The 17757-nt window shown below is 40.2% G+C and overlaps 1 protein-coding gene across 9 annotated transcripts in view; it reads left to right on the forward strand.

The window, feature by feature from the left end:
* The window catches only part of EYA4 (EYA transcriptional coactivator and phosphatase 4), a 163486-nt gene that overhangs the window by 14605 nt on the left and 131124 nt on the right, over positions 1-17757 (forward strand). For 8 of the 9 annotated variants that reach the window (XM_071547922.1, XM_071547919.1, XM_071547924.1 and 5 more), the window contains exon 2: positions 10534-10635. In XM_071547922.1, the coding sequence (XP_071404023.1) occupies positions 10603-10635 (33 nt within the window). In that variant the 5' untranslated portion in view covers positions 10534-10602. Of the gene's footprint in view, positions 1-10533; positions 10636-17757 lie in introns of those variants that run through there. The other variant, XM_071547928.1, reaches the window with a different exon arrangement.

The raw sequence follows: 17757 nt of genomic DNA on the forward strand, positions 1-17757 counted from the left end.
CCTTTGTATCCCCGACTCCAGAATCCCAGCGGTCGTCCTCGAGTCTCCCCAGGTACTTTCTGCCAGAGGCTCCAGGATGGGCCGTTCTCCCTGGCTGCAGTGTAGAGCACATTCTTCACATCCTGTCCTGTCCTAACTGGCCCAAGGGCTACTGCATGGGTAATCTCCTGTTTAATCTGCTCAAAGGCTTGTTGTTGTTCAGGGCCCCACTGGAAATCATTCTTCTTCCGTGTCACAAGGTAGAGAGGGCTTACAATCTGACTGTACTCAGGGATATGCATCCTCCAAAAGCCCACGGCGCCTAGGAAAGCCTGAGTTTCCTTCTTGCTGGTCGGTGGGGACATAGCTGCTATTTTGTTGATCACCTCTGTTGGAATCTGGCGACACCCGTCTTGCCACTTCACTCCTAGGAACTGAATTTCCTGAGCAGGTCCCTTGACCTTATTCGTTTAATGGCAAAACCAGCTCTTAGGAGAATCTGGATTATCTTCTTTCCTTTCTCAAAAACTTCCCCTGCTGTGTTCCCCCATACAATGATGTCATCGATGTACTGTAGATGTTCTGGAGCCTCACCCTTTTCCAGTGCAGTCTGGATCAGTCCATGGCAAATGGTGGGACTGTGTTTCCCCCCCGGGACAGTCTATTCCAGGTGTACTGCACCTCCTTCCAGGTGAAAGCGAACTGCGGCCTGCACTCTGCTGCCAACGGAATGGAGAAAAAGGCATTGGCACTTGGCTGCCTTGGACTCCAGCTCATATTGAAGCTCCAGCATGTCCGGCACAGTGGCGCTCAGAGGGGGTGTGACCTCATTGAGGCCACAGTAGTCCACTGTCAGCCTCCACTCTCCACTGGACTTTCGTACTGGCCATATGGGGCTATTAAAGGGAGAGTGAGTCTTGCTGACCACCCCTTGGCTCTCCAGCTCACGAATCATCTTGTGTATGGGGGTCACAGAGTCTCGGTCAGTGCGGTATTGCCGACGGTGCACTGTGGCTATGGCCAGCGGTACCAATTGTTCTTCAACTTTCAGCAGCCCCACAGTAGAAGGGTCCTCTGAGAGGCCAGGCAAGGTGCTCAGCTGTCTGATTTCCTCTGTCTCCACAGCAGCTATGCCAAAGGCCCAGTGCAGTCCCTTTGGGTCTTTGAAATATCCATTCCTCAGGTAGTCTATGCCAAGGATACATGGGGCTTCTGAACCGGTCACAGTGGGGTGTCTATGCCATTCCTTCCCTGTCAAGCTGACTTCAGCTTCCAGTACAGTCAGCTGTTGGGATCCCCCTGTCACCCCAGAAATAGAAATGGATTCTGCCCCGACGTATCCTGATGGCATCAACGTGCATTGTGTGCCAGTATCCACTAAAGCTTTGTATTTCTGTGGGTCTGATGTGCCAGGCCACCGAATCCACACAGTCCAATAAACCCGATTGTCCCTCTCCTCTACCTGGCTAGAGGCAGGGCCCCCCTAGTCCTGGTGATGGTACTCACTGCGCTCTCCCTGTGAATATGACCGGGAGGTTCCTTCAAGAGGGTCGGGCATAACATCATCATTCCTATACTGTCTGGAGCCTTGCCCACGAGAGACTGGAGCAGCCTTCAACCTTGAAGAATTCCCTGTGTTAGTTGTGCCTCTTTGCAATTCACGTACCCGAGCTGCTAAGGAAGAGGTGGGTTTTCCATCCCACTTCCTCATATCTTCTCCATGCTCATGGAGGTAAAACCACAGATTGCCACGTGGAGTGTACCCTTTCTCCTTAGCCGGAAGACACCTGCTTCTGATGGCAGAGACTCTCGTTTGTTCTGGAGAGTTATGGAAGAGTCCTTCCTTAATCTTCTCTTCCAGTTCAGCCAGTTTTGTTTCCACAGCTGAGACGTGGGCTCGTAATGGAGCAGTGACAGTGTCTTCATAAATCCTGAGTTTACTGACCAGTGCGCCCACCTTGTCTTCTCCCTCTCTTCACTGCAATGTTGCAAGGTAGCGAGAATACATTTCTGGCCCAAGTCGTGCAAATTTTAACCACATCTGGGATGTGCACTGGACACCATCTGGACTTTTAGGGAATCTCTCATTCTCGGAAAAGATTATCTCCAGTACGGCTAATTCCCTTAAGCACCGGATACCTTGTTCCATCGTGTTCCACTGTCCTCGCTGTACGTGGAGGTCCTCCTTACAAACATATCTCTCCCTCACGCTTGGTAACAGTTGCCACCAGAGGCTGAGAGTTTCCTGTCTCTTTCCAATGCCCTGATCAATGACCACATCTTGAGAAAGGGATCCCAGCTGCCTTGCCTCACTCCCATCTAGAATTGTATCATTGGCTGCAGCATCCCAGATTCGAAGCAGCCAGGTCAAGATGGACTCATTTGCCTGTCGTGTGAACTCTCTCCGGAGCTCACGCAACTCTCCCAGGGATAGGGACCGGGTGATTATTTCTGGCTCCATTTCTTCTGCTTGAGGTGAAGGTCCTGACTCTTCCTCGTCATGCGCTATACGAACTGATTTGGTCTTTGATTTTCTTTTCTGGACAGGGGCAACTGCTATCGGTTTCTGTTGTCCTTCCGGCTCCTCCATGGTTTGTGTGGACATGGTGCTGGTTGATTTGTTTCCCTTTCTCTCTGGCTCAGCTGTAGTTTGGGTGGGCATGGTGCTGGTTGATGTATCTCTTTTCCTCTCTGGCTCAGCCATGGTTTGGGTGGGCATGGTGCTGGTTGATGTATCTCTTTTCCTCTCTGGCTCAGCCATGGTTTGGGTGGGCATGGTGCTGGTTGATGTATCTCTTTTCCTCTCTGGCTCAGCCATGGTTTGGGTGGACACGGTGCTGGTTGATGTATCTCTTTTCCTCTCTGGCTCAGCCGTGGTTTGGGTGGACATGGTGCCTGTGGGTTTGCTCCTTTTCTCCTCCTCCTGATGATGCTGTACCACACCAAGCAGTGTGCGGTAGGCAGTGGCCAGGGCCCAGCAGGTTGCTGTGAGCTGCACATCTCTGGGACTGCCAGAGCATCTTCCTTTCACATAGCTTAGCATTTTGGCAGGGTCCTGCAGTTGTTCCGGGGTGAATTTCCAGATCATTTGAGGAGAGAAGGTCTCTAAATACTGGCCCATATCTTCTCACTTCCCGTGCCACTCAACATCATCCGCTCCCAGGGCAGGCCTCCAGCAAGTCTCCTTAGAGAGCCCAGTTCTGACCCTAAACATGGTGTATACAGTACAGAGGAGACAAAGCAACACTAACAGCACTAACAGTAAGATTATGCTGTCCCTAACATTAAAAGGAAGCTCAATATTTTCAATGATTGTTGTAGCAGAGGTGAAAAGGTGGAAGTAACCATCTCCGCCTGTTTTCCCCACAGTCTGGGTGCTATTTTTAATGAGACCCCAGAGGTAACAACCCAAACCAGGACAGGCAAACCAGACTGAATATACATTCACAATGAAATTCACTGCTTCTGATGTTATGACAACATAAACATAGTATATTAATAAAGCAATTTTGATCCTTCTACCTGGTATTAAAGAGAGCATCAGAATAGGCAAATGGTTCCCCATGTGTCGAAATATGAACAGGCCCAGATACACCATCCACATGAATACATCAAGCAACATGGTAGTCAGGGAGTTTCTGTATCCAAATATACAAAATAAAATTGTAATTCTGACTTCTCTCTCGTGGCCCTACATTGGGCGCCAAAAGATGTGCTGGTTTAAAGGCGAACCAGCAGGGGAAATGAACTCACCACGAGAGAGAGATTATAAGTCAGACCTAAAATTTAATAATAATATTACAGTAAAAACACTGACACAAAAGGGAAATTGCTTTCAACTCACAAAAACCCAGCAGTATAACCCAGTGTCCTGGGGCACAAACCTAAGGTGGTTTGTTTGTCCTTGTGCTGAGACCCCTGTGGCTCCCCCAAGTCCAGAGCAAAAGGAAATGAAAAACCTGTTGGTGCAGGCGAGGTCTGTGGTCTGGGCAAGAGCGGTGATCTCTTCCTGTCGAGGTCCTGCTGCTCCTCTGGATCCGACAAGAAGTTACCAAAGTCTTCTTACCCACCACTTATGTACCCTCAGGGAGCACCCAGTCCCTCCCCCTGGGCGGGGACTCACACAATGGGTGATTGACTCTGGGAGCCAGGGGGTGTTGAGCTGTTGATGGCCCATTAGCAGCTCCACCCCCCTCAGGGTGAGTGTGAAGGTGATAATGGCTCCCTGGGCAGCTGCTGCTAATGGCCCATTGTCCTTGGGGAATGAATAGAGGGGGTAGAATACACAGCTTTGATCACCCTTACACAGTGTCAGCTGGTCCCTCCTGCTCAACTGGGACAGGGTGTTATGGGAGACAGTGTCAAAAGCCTTGCCAAAGTTGGAGTAGGCAACATCCATTGCTCTCCCCTCATTGACCCATCCTGCCATGTCATCACAGAAGTCCATCAGATTGGTCAAGCATGATTTCCCTGGGGTGAATCCATGCTGACTACTTGTTGATGACCTTCAGAATGATCTGTTCCATCATTTTTCCAGGCATGGAGGTGAGACTGTCTGGCTGGTAGTTTCCCAGGTTCTCCATCTTGCCTTTTTTGAACATGGGAGTAATGTTGGCCTTCCACCAGTTACCAGGGACCTCTTCCACTCTCCATGATTTTTCAAAGATGATGGAGAGCAGCAGAGCAACAAAAAGTGCCAGCTCCCTCAGCACCCGTGGGTGCATCCCCATCGGGGCCTGTAGATTTATGGGTGTTTACTCTGCCTAGCTGATCTCTAACCCAACCCTCTACAACCAGGGGGATGCCTTCCTTTCTCCAATCTCTCTTAATTCCATGGTCTGGGAGTCCTGATGGCTGACCTCAAAAGTGGAGACTGAGGCGAGCAAGGCATTCAGTAATTCTTCCTTCTCTTTGTCTTCTCTTACCAGGAAACCCATCTGATTCAGCAATGGCCCCATATTTTCCTTTTGCTCCTCATATACTTGTAGAAGCCCTTCTTGTAGCCCTTGATGTCCTTTACCTGACTTAATTCCAAGTGGGTCTTGGCCTTCTTTGTTGCATCCCTGCATATTCTGATGATGTTCCTACAGTCCTCTCACATGGCCTGTCCTTTTCTCCACATTTCATAAATTCTTCCTCGAGTTTGAGATTTTCTAGCAGCTCCCTGCTTATCCGTACAGGTCTCCTGTCCTCTTTTCCTGTTTTCTTCATCATGGGCATACACTGGTCTTGAGATTGAAGAAGGTGGTGCTAATGACCAGCTCTCTTGGACTCCCTTCTCTTCTGGAACCCTATCCTATGAGATTCCCCTAAGCAGGTCCCTGAAGAAGCTGAAGTTAGCTCTCTGAATATTTAGGGTTCTAGACCTCCTGACAGTTTTACTTCCCCCATGCAGGATCCTGAGTTCCACCATGTCATGGTTGCTACAGCCAAGGCTGCCTCCAATCTTTGTGTTTTCAGCCACTCTCTCCTGGTTTGTTATTACAAGATCTAGCAATACACCCTTCCTTGTTGGCCCTTCCACTACTTGCGTCAAAAAGTTATCTTCAGTAATCTGCAGGAACTTCTGGGCCATGTTGTCTCTCCATCTCCAGCCAATACCAGGGTGGTTGAAGTCCCCCAGAAGAACCAGGGCCTGTGACTTTCAGGCTATTTTTCTTACTGATTTGCCTCCTAATATTTTCACTTGAGTTTTGAAGAAAGCTAAGCTATAAAGCTTATCAATCTCCTTTCTAATCTGAGGCAGGCTTCTTTCTTCTTTTCCAAATGTGATACTATTAGGGACTCAGAAAGCAGTACAGTTTTACTCTCCAAAATACAGTTTTGGACCATAGATACAGGCTAACGTAAAATTCTAATAAATCAGCATTTTTTTTCCTTTTTTTAAAATTTTAAGTTATATTTTATTTTTTTCACATGAGACTACATGTGATATGCATGCAGACAACTAGAAGGATGTTTTTCTAGATAAGGAGTTATTCAGTGTTAGGCAGTGCCTGTTTGTTACTGCATACACTCCCTCTCCTGTTTCTTCAAAGAAATGAGTTTACTGGGAAACAACTAGCATGAAATAATCTAATTTAGTGAGATTGCAGTGTGTATGCACTAGTTTATTGCACTGATTCTAAAGCAATTAATTTTCTCATTACCTACCTTGCATAACCTTTCACAATGCTTCAAATGTGTTTCACTCTACTGGGATGTTCTGTAGGAATGGTGCAAACCCAGAGACAGGCTTCACTCTGCAGTTGGAGATTTTCTAGGAGCTCCCTGCTTATCCATACAGGTCTCCTGCCCCCTTTGCTTGTGGCTGTGGGAGATCAAACCCCTGAAGCCCATCCTCACTTGTTGGCACCTTACTACTGCACATCTGCATACATTCAGTTGCAGCTATAAGCACTAAGTACTAGTACTATCACAGGTTTCTGAAGTAGAGCATTAGAAAATGAGAACTTGCTCTGTGACCACTTCTCACTTAACATTTTGACTCTCAGCCTGTGGCTGTGGTAGAAATGAGTTCTTTTTCATGGCTGAGTGAATTATGTTAACAACAGCAGCATCCTTTCTGTTTATCTGCTAGGCTTCTTATCAACATGTTGCAAAATGTATAAAACAATACAGGAAATTTGACTGAGATCCTGCAACTTCTGTACTATACTGGCAGAGCATCACGTAATATAACCTCAGTAGAAGTATATATTCTTCAGATAAATCAGACTAAAAAGAACCTGACAGTGTGCCCAAGGCATTATCGTGTGCAAAAAAATGTTGTGGTAGGAACTGAGGACCACCTTCCCCTGCTCAGAATTTCATTTAATAAAACCAATTCCTGCTGGAAAAAAAGAGATATTTTTTTCCCAAGTTTTTGGGTTAAAGTGAAATGGAGGAAGTTTTTTGTATGATGGTCAAACTCCATATGATGAATTCTTCTTGGAGTTCCATTTCTCTATCTGGCTGACTGGAAGGCCTGAAGCAGCTTCTGAAACACTCTTGAGAAGTGTCAAGTGCTTTAAGGCTTATTTTTTAGCTCATGAGTCCCCAGGCTTCACATTCTGTCTTGAGCCTGTGAAAGTTGCAGCACAGGATCATATTAGACATTCCATAGAAAGCAAAATTGCATCAGTCACTTATTTGTTGGAATTATAATTTTCTGAAGAAATCATTGTAAGAGGAGAGATCAGGGCCTTGTTGTCTTACATTCTCAGTCGTTTATAAAGCAATATGCAGCAGATCCTCGAGTAGTTTTTTATTTTCTTTAACTTATGAGTATATCTCTGTGAGGAAACACATGTTTCTCCTCATGGTCAAGTCCTGGAAGTTGCAGTTTAAATTTGATGAAGTGTTTTATTCCCTCAGATAAAAATAAATAAATAATAAATTAGATTTAAATGCATTTGTTGATGAAGAAAGTCAGAAATCCTCCTAATTAAGACATTTCTCAGAAAGGTAAAATTTTTATCTGGGAACATAAAACACTTCATCAGTTTTAAAGCCACATATGCAAGGACTGGATCAAGAGGAGAAACAGGCATTTTTTTTATTCTGGCTTGTCTGTGAGTTTAAGACTTTTAACAATAGTTTTAAAAATATTTAAACCCAGTTACAAACACTTGCAATATAATAGGGATAAGAGTGCCCTCCCTCCCTCTGTTTTTAATCTGGTTCTCTTGATGGAATAAACTACAAGGTTGAATTGGTAACTGGATTATTGCCTCATAAAACAGCACGAGGTTACTATTATCCTTTAATTTTATATCTTTATTAGGGAGTAATGTTGGTCTTATTTAAATCACTGACTTCTCTAATGGTTTTTCTCCTCTTTTACAAATTTATAAAACTAAACCCTAAAGGATTTGGTCCAAGTGCAATTGGCATAACTGACATTATAAAAGTCTTTTGTTAGCAGTTGGTTATAATCAGCTTCTTTAACTGGGCTCAAAATGTAGCAGGATTTAGCTGTTGATAGGTAGAATAATGCTGATAAAATATTAATTCTGAATTTAATTTTAAAAAGCTGCATTTCCATTAAGAGCATTTGAATTTTGATGCGGTGTGAAGATGAGTAACAGTGCCCTGCAAACTGTATAATTTAGCATGTTCATGCAAAGGACATATTTAACACAGTGTATGTTTGAAGCTTGTCTTTGTCTTGCAATTCAGTAAAGTAACTTTGAAAATTGGTGAAGGCTAGTCTTTTTTAGTAGATGACTAATAGAAGTGGCATATTTAGTGATGGATTCCAGTGAATACATCCACCTGAATTTTGGGACACAACACATACTGTGGGTGAGTCATTGGCAGTCTTTAATAGTAAAACCTCTGTTGAATTTGTGTCATCAGGATGTATTTAAAATATCAATACACTTTATTTTTTTAAAGAAAAATGTGACATCCATCTGTTGATCACTGCTTTGGTTAAGGTAATGATCACTAAGGAAAGAAACATGAATATGGGTCTGTCTGTTATAGTATGGCTTTGTGGTTGAGTTATAATTGAGTTTTACATAGATAATGATGGATCTGTCACCTTCAGTGGCCAACTGACAGAATTAGAGCATATACTGTTTGAATGCCAGGCAGATACTGACTTCTCAGTCAATACACTTAGAAACTAGTCAAGTAATTTGTTCTGAATTTTGTATTTTCACTGTTTATTTCTGCAGACTTTACCCTTGCCATAACATGCACATATTTCAAACTTGTAATTAAATTAAAGAAGATTTTATATTTAAGTTACTAATGAAAAATTTTAGTATTGGTTGTAAAAATTCAACGCTGTGTTTGGAATTGCCTCCTTTGACAGGGACTGCTGCAGGCAATGCCATGTAAAGCTGCTTTTTCTCCAAACACCCATTCTTCTTGGTAGGTTCCTTTTTGAAATTGGCATATAGCGGGTGTGTTAAAGAAGCCTTTTAATTCCTCTTTTGTCTTCATTGAACAAAGACACAGAGGATTTTTACAATTATGAATGTGGGCTCAACATTGACCAAAAAGCCATGGGAAGTGGTTACAGTTTTGGTGCAGGCACCATGAGTGCAGACATTGTGTCTTGCATCCCTTTGAAGACATTTTGCAAAAAAACAGGAATTCTTTTCAGCTCTATGATATATGAAATACATGCAATATAATTTGCTTGGAGTTGGTCTTTTCCTTATGTAACATAATGGCAAAGGTTAATGAAATGTGAATGAAAATAATTTTGAAACTTAGACAAGAGGGAAGACAGGAGGGTGTAATTTGATGGCAGGAAAAATCCAGGTGAAATGGAAAGTAATCTGGAGTTGTGCACTTGTGTGTGTTCTAGAAAATGCAAAACACAACTAATTTTTGGGAGTTACATTTTGGAAAGTAAATGGAGGTATGGCAAGTTAAGTGGCACTTGAGATTACCAGGAGGAGGTATTCCAGGGGCAGTGCAGGACCGTGGGTGAAAATCTGCTGTTGCTTGCTTGGTGTAGGTTCTGTGGCTCTGGTTCCTTTCAAATGTTCTGCAAGTGCCAACACAGCTGCACATTGTTTAACCTCAGAAAGTAACAGTTACATTTATGCAGGATGGAGTTAGCATGTGGAGGTATGAGTAGTTGCTGGCCAGATTGTAACAGAGATCCACATGTTTATGTTATTGGGCATACTCCCAGGTAAAGGTTTCTTTCGGTGCCTTGTTGCTACACAAATCCAGGTAATGTTGATAAGAAAATCCAGGATGTTGGGGTTCCTTAATATATGTGTTTATTTAGTGCTATTTATTTTTTCTTTTAAATGTAACATTAACTTTGATGAATAATCTAATGATTATTGCATATATTAAATATCCCTGGCACTTATTTTTTAGTTCTAAATTATGCAAATTTGCATAACTCTAAAATGGCTCTTTTCTGATAACAGAGATTCTAATATAATTGTGTGGCTTTACAGTTAAGGTTACTATAATGATTCATAGGCAGAACTCTTAGAATTTTCCTGTTGAAGATCTCAATGTGATTCACTGTATTAGTGAAGACATAGACACAGTAGATAATTAGGGTAATTTCTATCATTTAGCACTTTATAGGGAGCTACTTGTTAAAAACCACTTTGTGTATTTTATTTCATCCTAAAGGAATTTAATGAACCTTAGAGAGTGGGTTTCATACTGATAATTACATAATAACCTCTTTTTTCTGCCAGACACTAAAGGACTAAGATGTGATCATTGAATCTATTAAGCAGTTGTGTTCTATAAGTGTCTTTCTAATATGTTCTCTCTAGGCTTATAATTTATTGTCCACTTGAGCAGCTGCCCGTATTCAACATTTTGGTTTGTTGGCTTGTTTTTGTTTGCAGAAGTCAAAGAAAAGTGCCTGTTTCTGTTGGTGCATTTAGATAGTTCCCAAAATAATATTGAACATGTTGAAGCACTTTACATGAGGTTAGTCTTCATAGAAATCAATGAGAACTTTGCTGCAGATTTTAGTGAAAACACAACCTCAGTTAGGGTGTTTGCTCATTGCAGATTTGCCCTAGAAGTGAGGACCATAGACTAACATGTCAATTTTTTATCTTCTTTTTAATTTAGATTACTGAGCTGTAAATTGAAGGGAAGATAGTTTCGGCTTGTGGAGGAAAAGAAACGTGAATAATCTCAATGGAAGACTCTCAGGATCTAAGTGAACAGTCAGTAAGTAAAAATGTTGCTAAACTGAATGGAATAAATTGAACTCTGTTTATGTTGTGTGAAGGGACTTTACTTTGGATTTGAAAATTATAATAAAATCTGGAGAAAGGTTCTGAGCTTCTAGTTTCAAACCTTCTCTTAGTTCATACTTTAAATGAGTAGTTTTAATGTTTTTTAACTGTTCAAAGATACAAGATCATTATTCTATAGGATCTTACAGACCTGGAATTGTTTGAGGGATACAATTAAGTTATACTGGAAGAATAAAGTGTTAGAAAATTGCACAGTTGTATGCCTTGTTCAAATAATTGCATTAAAATGTGTATTCATAGTGATCTGTCAGTTTTGCTGAAGCAGGAGGTACAAGGTACAAACAAGGTACTCTAGATGGTCAGACTGTAGCAGATGACATACATTAATTGTTTCAGGTTTCTCTTGGTTTTCAAGGGAATTGTAAGAATTGGCAGAAGGAGATTTCCCTTGCAATTGATGACAGATCTGTGAAAAATGAGGTGGATGTTTCTTCTCCTTTTTCCTTTCTTATTTCTCCTTTCCTCTAAAGTTGTGTTCGGCAGACTTCCTTGCCACTAGGCTGCAGTTCTGAAGACACAGTAGGCTCTGAGCAAATTGTAAAGTTATATGTTTGCCAGCCAAAGTATTGGTTTTGGGTTTTGCCTTTTAATTTCTTAATGTTTCTTACTGGTCACAATAGGGGCACATTTTGCAAGTACCATGATCCCTGTGAGTCTTAGCTTGGGCTCAGTGTACTAAAGATCAACAAAGGGATTTCATATTTCTGTTTGTGACACGCTGGAAGATGTTATCCATGTAATAAACTAGTTTTAATATGTATTTTTATAGCTAGAGATTTTTATGGGTAGCACAAGTGCAAGGAGGTTTGAAGAGCTGCATGTATTTTTAAAATGTATATAATATATATATATATTGTTTTAATAAGGAGTTCTTTGCTCCTGACTGGATAGCTCCTATCTGAGACTTTATCTTGAACTAGAGTTTTATGGCTGATTTTAAGTGGTACACAACTGGAAAGTCTTAACAATGTCTTAAGTCCTCATGGTGGCACTACTTGGGACAGCTGCACATACTTATGTATAATTTAATAAAGTTTTATAAAGGTCATAAAAGATTGGACAGAATTTTGTCTCTTGCAGCCTGTGAAACAATTAATTTGTGGAGTATGCATGGTGTGGTTATTAATAAGAAGTAGATAAGCCGGTTCAGCTCAGTTCACAGATGTCTTTTCATAGTAGTCAAAATGTTTATGCAGCACTGGATGCTTGAAAAATGCATATTTTAGTAACCGTTTTACTCCCTCACCATAGTGTAATTTCTGTAGTATTTCTCATGATTACTAGATAGCTTTATGTTAATATGTGAAAACAGTCTTGCAGATTGCAAACTGAGGCAGAATCTATGCTGTGTTGCATATGGAAGTAGGATTTTCTGTTCTTACACTATTATTTGTGTCACAGAACATTGTGATTCAAGACAGGTTTATTCTTCTTGTTCTTCACTACCATTGGCAGAACTTTGAGGTAATGGGTGGGAGAACCACGTCATCACTTTCTTCATCCAAGTGTGCACTGAAACTTAAGATCTCACCAAGGCATTGGGTACTGTCCTGGGAGAAGGAATTGTGGTCTGAGGCCCATCTGCCTAGAGCAGGCACTGACCCTTCATTTCTCAACTTGAAAAACCATTTCACTGTTATGTCATGGTTAAACTCCTCTTGCAGCCATTTTTTAAAAGACAAAATAGCATTTCTGGTTTAGTTCCCTTAAAAGCCACAGGACATGTCCGTGAACCAGAGATCCCAGGTAGAAGGGGGCTCATCTCAAGATGAGACTTTGCTGGTTTAGGCCCTAGGTATCAGATGTATATCCTGCAACTCTTCTGCTTCTAGTGTAGCCATGGCATTTCATACTAGTTAATGTGTTTTATACTGGGTAGCTCTATGCAGTGTGTGCTTACCAGGCAGGATTTCTGGTTCTTGACAGGTTCAAGGAAGATAAGCACTTCATTCTAGCTTCAAGATTCCTCTTAGGGAGCTAAGTGCATGAGACTTAGATCATGAAAATTCATGGAGCATAAGGATCTAGCCTCAGCTGCAAGTGTATTAGATTGTATGAATAAGCTTGAATGCAGGATCTGTGCTCAAAATTGAGCTGGCACCTTGCCTCAAATAGTCTAGTCCTTGCATACTTGAAAGACTGCTTTTCTCTGCAACTGAGATGGATTAAAAGGTGCTTGCTGTTGGATGGTATGTTTGATGGGCAGTTGAGTTTTCTGAATAAAGATATACTTTACTGAATTATTTTCCCTGGTCATTCTGTTAAAGAGTCTTTCAGCCTTGGTAAAGGAAGCCAGGCATAGTTACTTTGTAAGGTGAGCAAGGTTAATTTTCAAGTTTTATTTTAAAGAAAGGAAACTATGCTAATTTCTACAAGCATGATATACAGTAGTGTAGCTTTTAGTCTGACAGTCTTCTCTGTAAGTTTGAGATCTCTTATTGTTTTAACTCAAGTTTTTGGTGTTTACTCTGTCTTCTATTCTTTTAAAATACACTAAAAAGAAATTACTGGTTCTATGATTCCTATCCTGACAGTATATCAGTCAGGTGAAACTTACTTAATCATAGCTATGAGCAATTTCAAAGTGTCCCTGTTGCTATATGAAAAATAAGCTCTTTGCCTTTTGTCCCAGAGCAGTGCTGGAGAACCACATGTTGCTTCAGAAAACTAAGTGCACCCCTGATCTCTGAGCCGCTAAAGAATTGCATTTGACTGAATGGAGCAGCTGTTGTTTTCTGACATGCCAGCTTGATTAGATGTAATACATATACCATTTAGTGCATTATGTCATTAATTTATCCTTGCCTCTGCTACGTTTTGAAATGTTATGCCCTGGCTGACCAGTAGTCAGTCGACTTGCCTAATTGTACTATAGAGCCTCTACTGAGAAACCTGATGTTCTCCCTTTGCTTTGCCTTTTCTCATGAGGCAGAGATGGGGTAAGAAAGTCTTAAACTAGCTCATACAGTGACAAAAAGAGTCAGAGTAGAGTTTATTATAGTTTGGTTTTCCTGTCTTTACTCATAACTTCATGGCTAAATAGCTCTGTTTTGAAGATCAGTGGGAAAATGATGCAACAACTTGGCTGACACAGAGGAGAGCTGGGATCCATCAGGTGCAACTGAGATTCAGTGGATCGATGCAGCTAGCCACCATGGTACTGTACTTCTGGGATGGGTGCGTGTCCTGAAAATCTCACAACTCTTTTTCTTTCCAATTCAAATGCAGAATATGCTTGTACATCTATGCATAGGAAGAAAATTTTCTTTTCATTGATATGAGAGCTCAGTTTATAGTATTTGTAATTAAAAAGAGGAAAATAGTAGGACAGGTGTTTCACAGACAGAAGAGAATAAACAAATGCTCCTTTTCATGTTCTGGTGTGAGATCTGTCACCAGGTGCAAGCTGCTCCTTACCAAGTAAAACAATACTTGAAACCACATAAATTGGTTTTATGCAGACAGATGCAGCTAGGTAAAAATGTAGTTTTAATAACTGTGTTTGCTATTTACTTAATGCACACTAAATAGAAAATATAAAAGATGCAATAAAGCACATCAAATTTTATTTTATGATTATTGGTGTCCTTCAAAAAATATCCTGATTTTTACTAAATGCTAAGTAGAAATACTTTTTCTTTTTTCAAAAGATGCATGTTAAAAATTCTTCTATTTAGTTTTGAAATGGGAGAGAAGAAAATTTTGCAGATCTTGTATTTATGAACCATCTAGCAATAGGAACACAAAAGTTTTTTAATACTGGGCTTGGAGATGGTTAACAAAATGATAAACATTTTGCACCTAAATAATCCTTTGATGTGCCTTTGTATAGGACACACACGTAGGATTTTAAGAACTACAGTTTTACACTCTTATTTTATTCTCTTCTGGTTGTCACTTGCTTTTCAGTCTGTATTAGTAGAAGAAAAAGAATTTGGCTGCTACTTCCTAGTTTAGGGTTTCAAAGGGCCTTATTAGAAACTGGTGTAATTTCATCCCCGGCCCATTTATATAACAGCGTGCATATTTAGATTACTTCATTTTAACCTAGAATTAAACAATAGATTGCAGTGCTGTAGGACAGGACACTAGCAGATGTGAGTTTACACCTGAGTGAACAGGTTTTCATTTTTGTGACATTTGGATGATCATCCCCACTGTACCCTGGGTAAGTTTTTGGGTTTTTTTATCAGATTAGACAGACTATTATATCTGTTACTTGCACTCACAGCCCACTTAGAACTGGACAATTCCTGTGAACATTTTTGGGCTGTATTTGCCTCTTTTTTTGTTTTGTTTTTAGTGTGGTGGAGCTGTCAGATGTGACCCCTTTGCAGATCAGTTTTCAGATGTAGCTACTCTGTTGCATGAGCCCTGTACCTGCAGCATTTTATCTTCCTCTGCTCTGGGGTGGGCAGCCTGCTTGCACCCCAGAAACTTCAGCTGAAGCTCATTTCAATGAAACGAAAAGCAGTTTAAACTTTTTAACAGAGTTTTAAATGTTCTATTTGACTGTTCTGTATCACAGCATAGCATGCTATGTTTCTTATCTCTATGATATAAATATTTGTAAGACTTGGAATATTGCAGCAATTGATCTTGTCATATTAGCGATGCTGGCTGACAGAGAACTCTGGAAGTTAACTACTCTAACTTTTGAAATGCTGGCAATATGCACAAATATTTCAGTTATAAAAGCAAAGAACTGTATGAGTAATATCAGTAAATGAAGAAATTATAGGTTTAAATGCAAAAAAACAAATGTAATTTCCTTAAGGCATGATTACTTGCTTTTAATTAGATCAATCATTGAAGAAAAATGTAATAACTTAAAGTGAGCTATAATGAAAAGTAATAGAAAAACAGCATGTCATTTAAAGATGTATTTCAGAGCATTTTTGAGAACTGCTTAGGTATTTTATTACCCCTTTTCTGTAGGCACAGAGAGATGGCTTGCTGTAGAGGATGCAAATGTATCAGCCATTTTGAATTACATTAGATCAAAAATAAAATGTAATATCATAATTTCTTGTCTCTCATCTAATAGGAATTTGAGGTAGAAGCATCCCTATTGTTCTCTCTTAGCTGTAAGAACTTTGTATATGGCGTAACCACCTCTGTGAACACATACTGTTTTTCTCTGAATACTTTGCCCTCTACCACTTCAGCATTCTGTCATTTCTATACAATAATCTACCAGTGCTAAATTCGAAGGTGCTTTTTCCAACCTACACTAGAGATATATAAATTTATTTTATTTCTCCAGTTCACCAAATGGGACAGACTAAATGAGACTCAGAAGCAGGTAATGCATTTTGATATGCAGAATAAACTGAGCTGATTTGTGTTTTGTATCACTGGAGAAATAGTTTAGTATTGGTCAAAGATACAATCTTCACTGTTGGCTACATGTTATAGAAATGTGCATTTTTTTCCTGAGTTAATTAAAATTATGATTTCAAATCATTTTCTTTAAAAGGTAAGCAGGCAGTCTCTTAAAAATACATCCAACAATGCAAAAGAATAATATCCATGGCTTGTAACCTTGCAAGATGGGATGAAAAAAAGGGGTTAGCAAACAAATAGAAATGTTCCTGTCCTTGTCACTGTCATGTGTCCTCTTGTTCAGCTCTCCACTTGTCTCCTGGAAGATGTTACCAAGTTGGTGTCAGAGGCTTAAATGGAAAGGCATTGTATGGGCTGTATTTAATAACAAAGAAAACCAATAAAAGAAAACTTTCTGCCATCACATACTGTCCTTGGAATGCTGACAAGCACTGACACATAGCTACTATATAGTTTGTTGTGGCTGGTATTCCTGGCTCTAGAGAGGCCTCAGACTAGAATAAGGATAAAATTACTTGGGAAAATTGCTACTATCATAAGCTACATGAACTTCCCTCAAGGCTCATATGATCTTCTGCACAGGAGGGCTCTAGGGTTCCTGGAGCTCTGGTACTATATGGATATCAGAGGTGATTTCTATTATATTGTAACTGATAATACCACTGGAAAAAATAATGGAAAAACCTTGCAGGTGTAAACAATTCTTTTCAAGGTCTGAACCTGAGCAAACTTAGACCTTCTCTGAATCTTACAGAAGGACCTGTTCACCTAAGGAAAGGTTTTTATATATGCCTGTGTGCATAAGACTTGGAACATATGATTCAGTCTATTAAATGTATTTATTACCTCTCTCTATAGATGGTACTTACTATTGAACGATTCAGAATCTGACAGACATATTCCAAGGTCTGCAGATGAATTTTGCTTGCAAGATATGATATTTGTTCAAGCATTTAAAATGCCAAATTTATAAATGCTATACTTTTAATTGATTTCAATGTTGTATTTTAACTTAGAATTACCCACAAAATTTCTGAAGATATCATGTCAGTCCTATCTGACTGACTCTCCTTAGGAGAGTGATTGTACATCAGTTTAGACTTCTGATTTTTACAGTGTCCAGGTGAAGTTAACACATCCAGAAATACTTTCTTCTTCAGTAAAAAGGGGTGAGAATTTTTGTAATGCACACAAAGTATTTGACAATATGACAGTAAATTAATTTTCTCTAGGTTTTTCATTTTGCAAGGCTAAAAGCCTGATGCCTTCAGGTCTAGTTAATGACTACGTCTACATTGTCACATGAAAAGCATGGATTACACTGAACATATACTTGGGTTATACTAATTTGATTATTGTAAGAAATCCAGATGCAGCAGTGTGCTGAGGAATGTGTGGGACTTAAGGGATATGATTAAGCCCACTGAAATCTGTGAGATTTCTCATGTGCTTGAAGTTAGGCATGTTCTTAAATACTTCTCTGGAAAAGACTTGAAAATACAATATAAAATGAAAGCAATAATTTCAGAAATATTTTACTAGCAAATACTTCTAAATGATTTGTGGCTATGGCTCGTATTTATTCAGCATCATGTAACAGTCATGGTTTCTTTCTTCTCCTTATAGTAACTTTTTTTCTGAGCTCTACTTCAGTATCCAAGTGGTTGACTTGCAAGTGAACTTGTAT

Source organism: Pithys albifrons, chromosome 2 (assembly GCF_047495875.1).
Source record: "Pithys albifrons albifrons isolate INPA30051 chromosome 2, PitAlb_v1, whole genome shotgun sequence".
Classification (NCBI taxonomy): domain Eukaryota; kingdom Metazoa; phylum Chordata; class Aves; order Passeriformes; family Thamnophilidae; genus Pithys; species Pithys albifrons.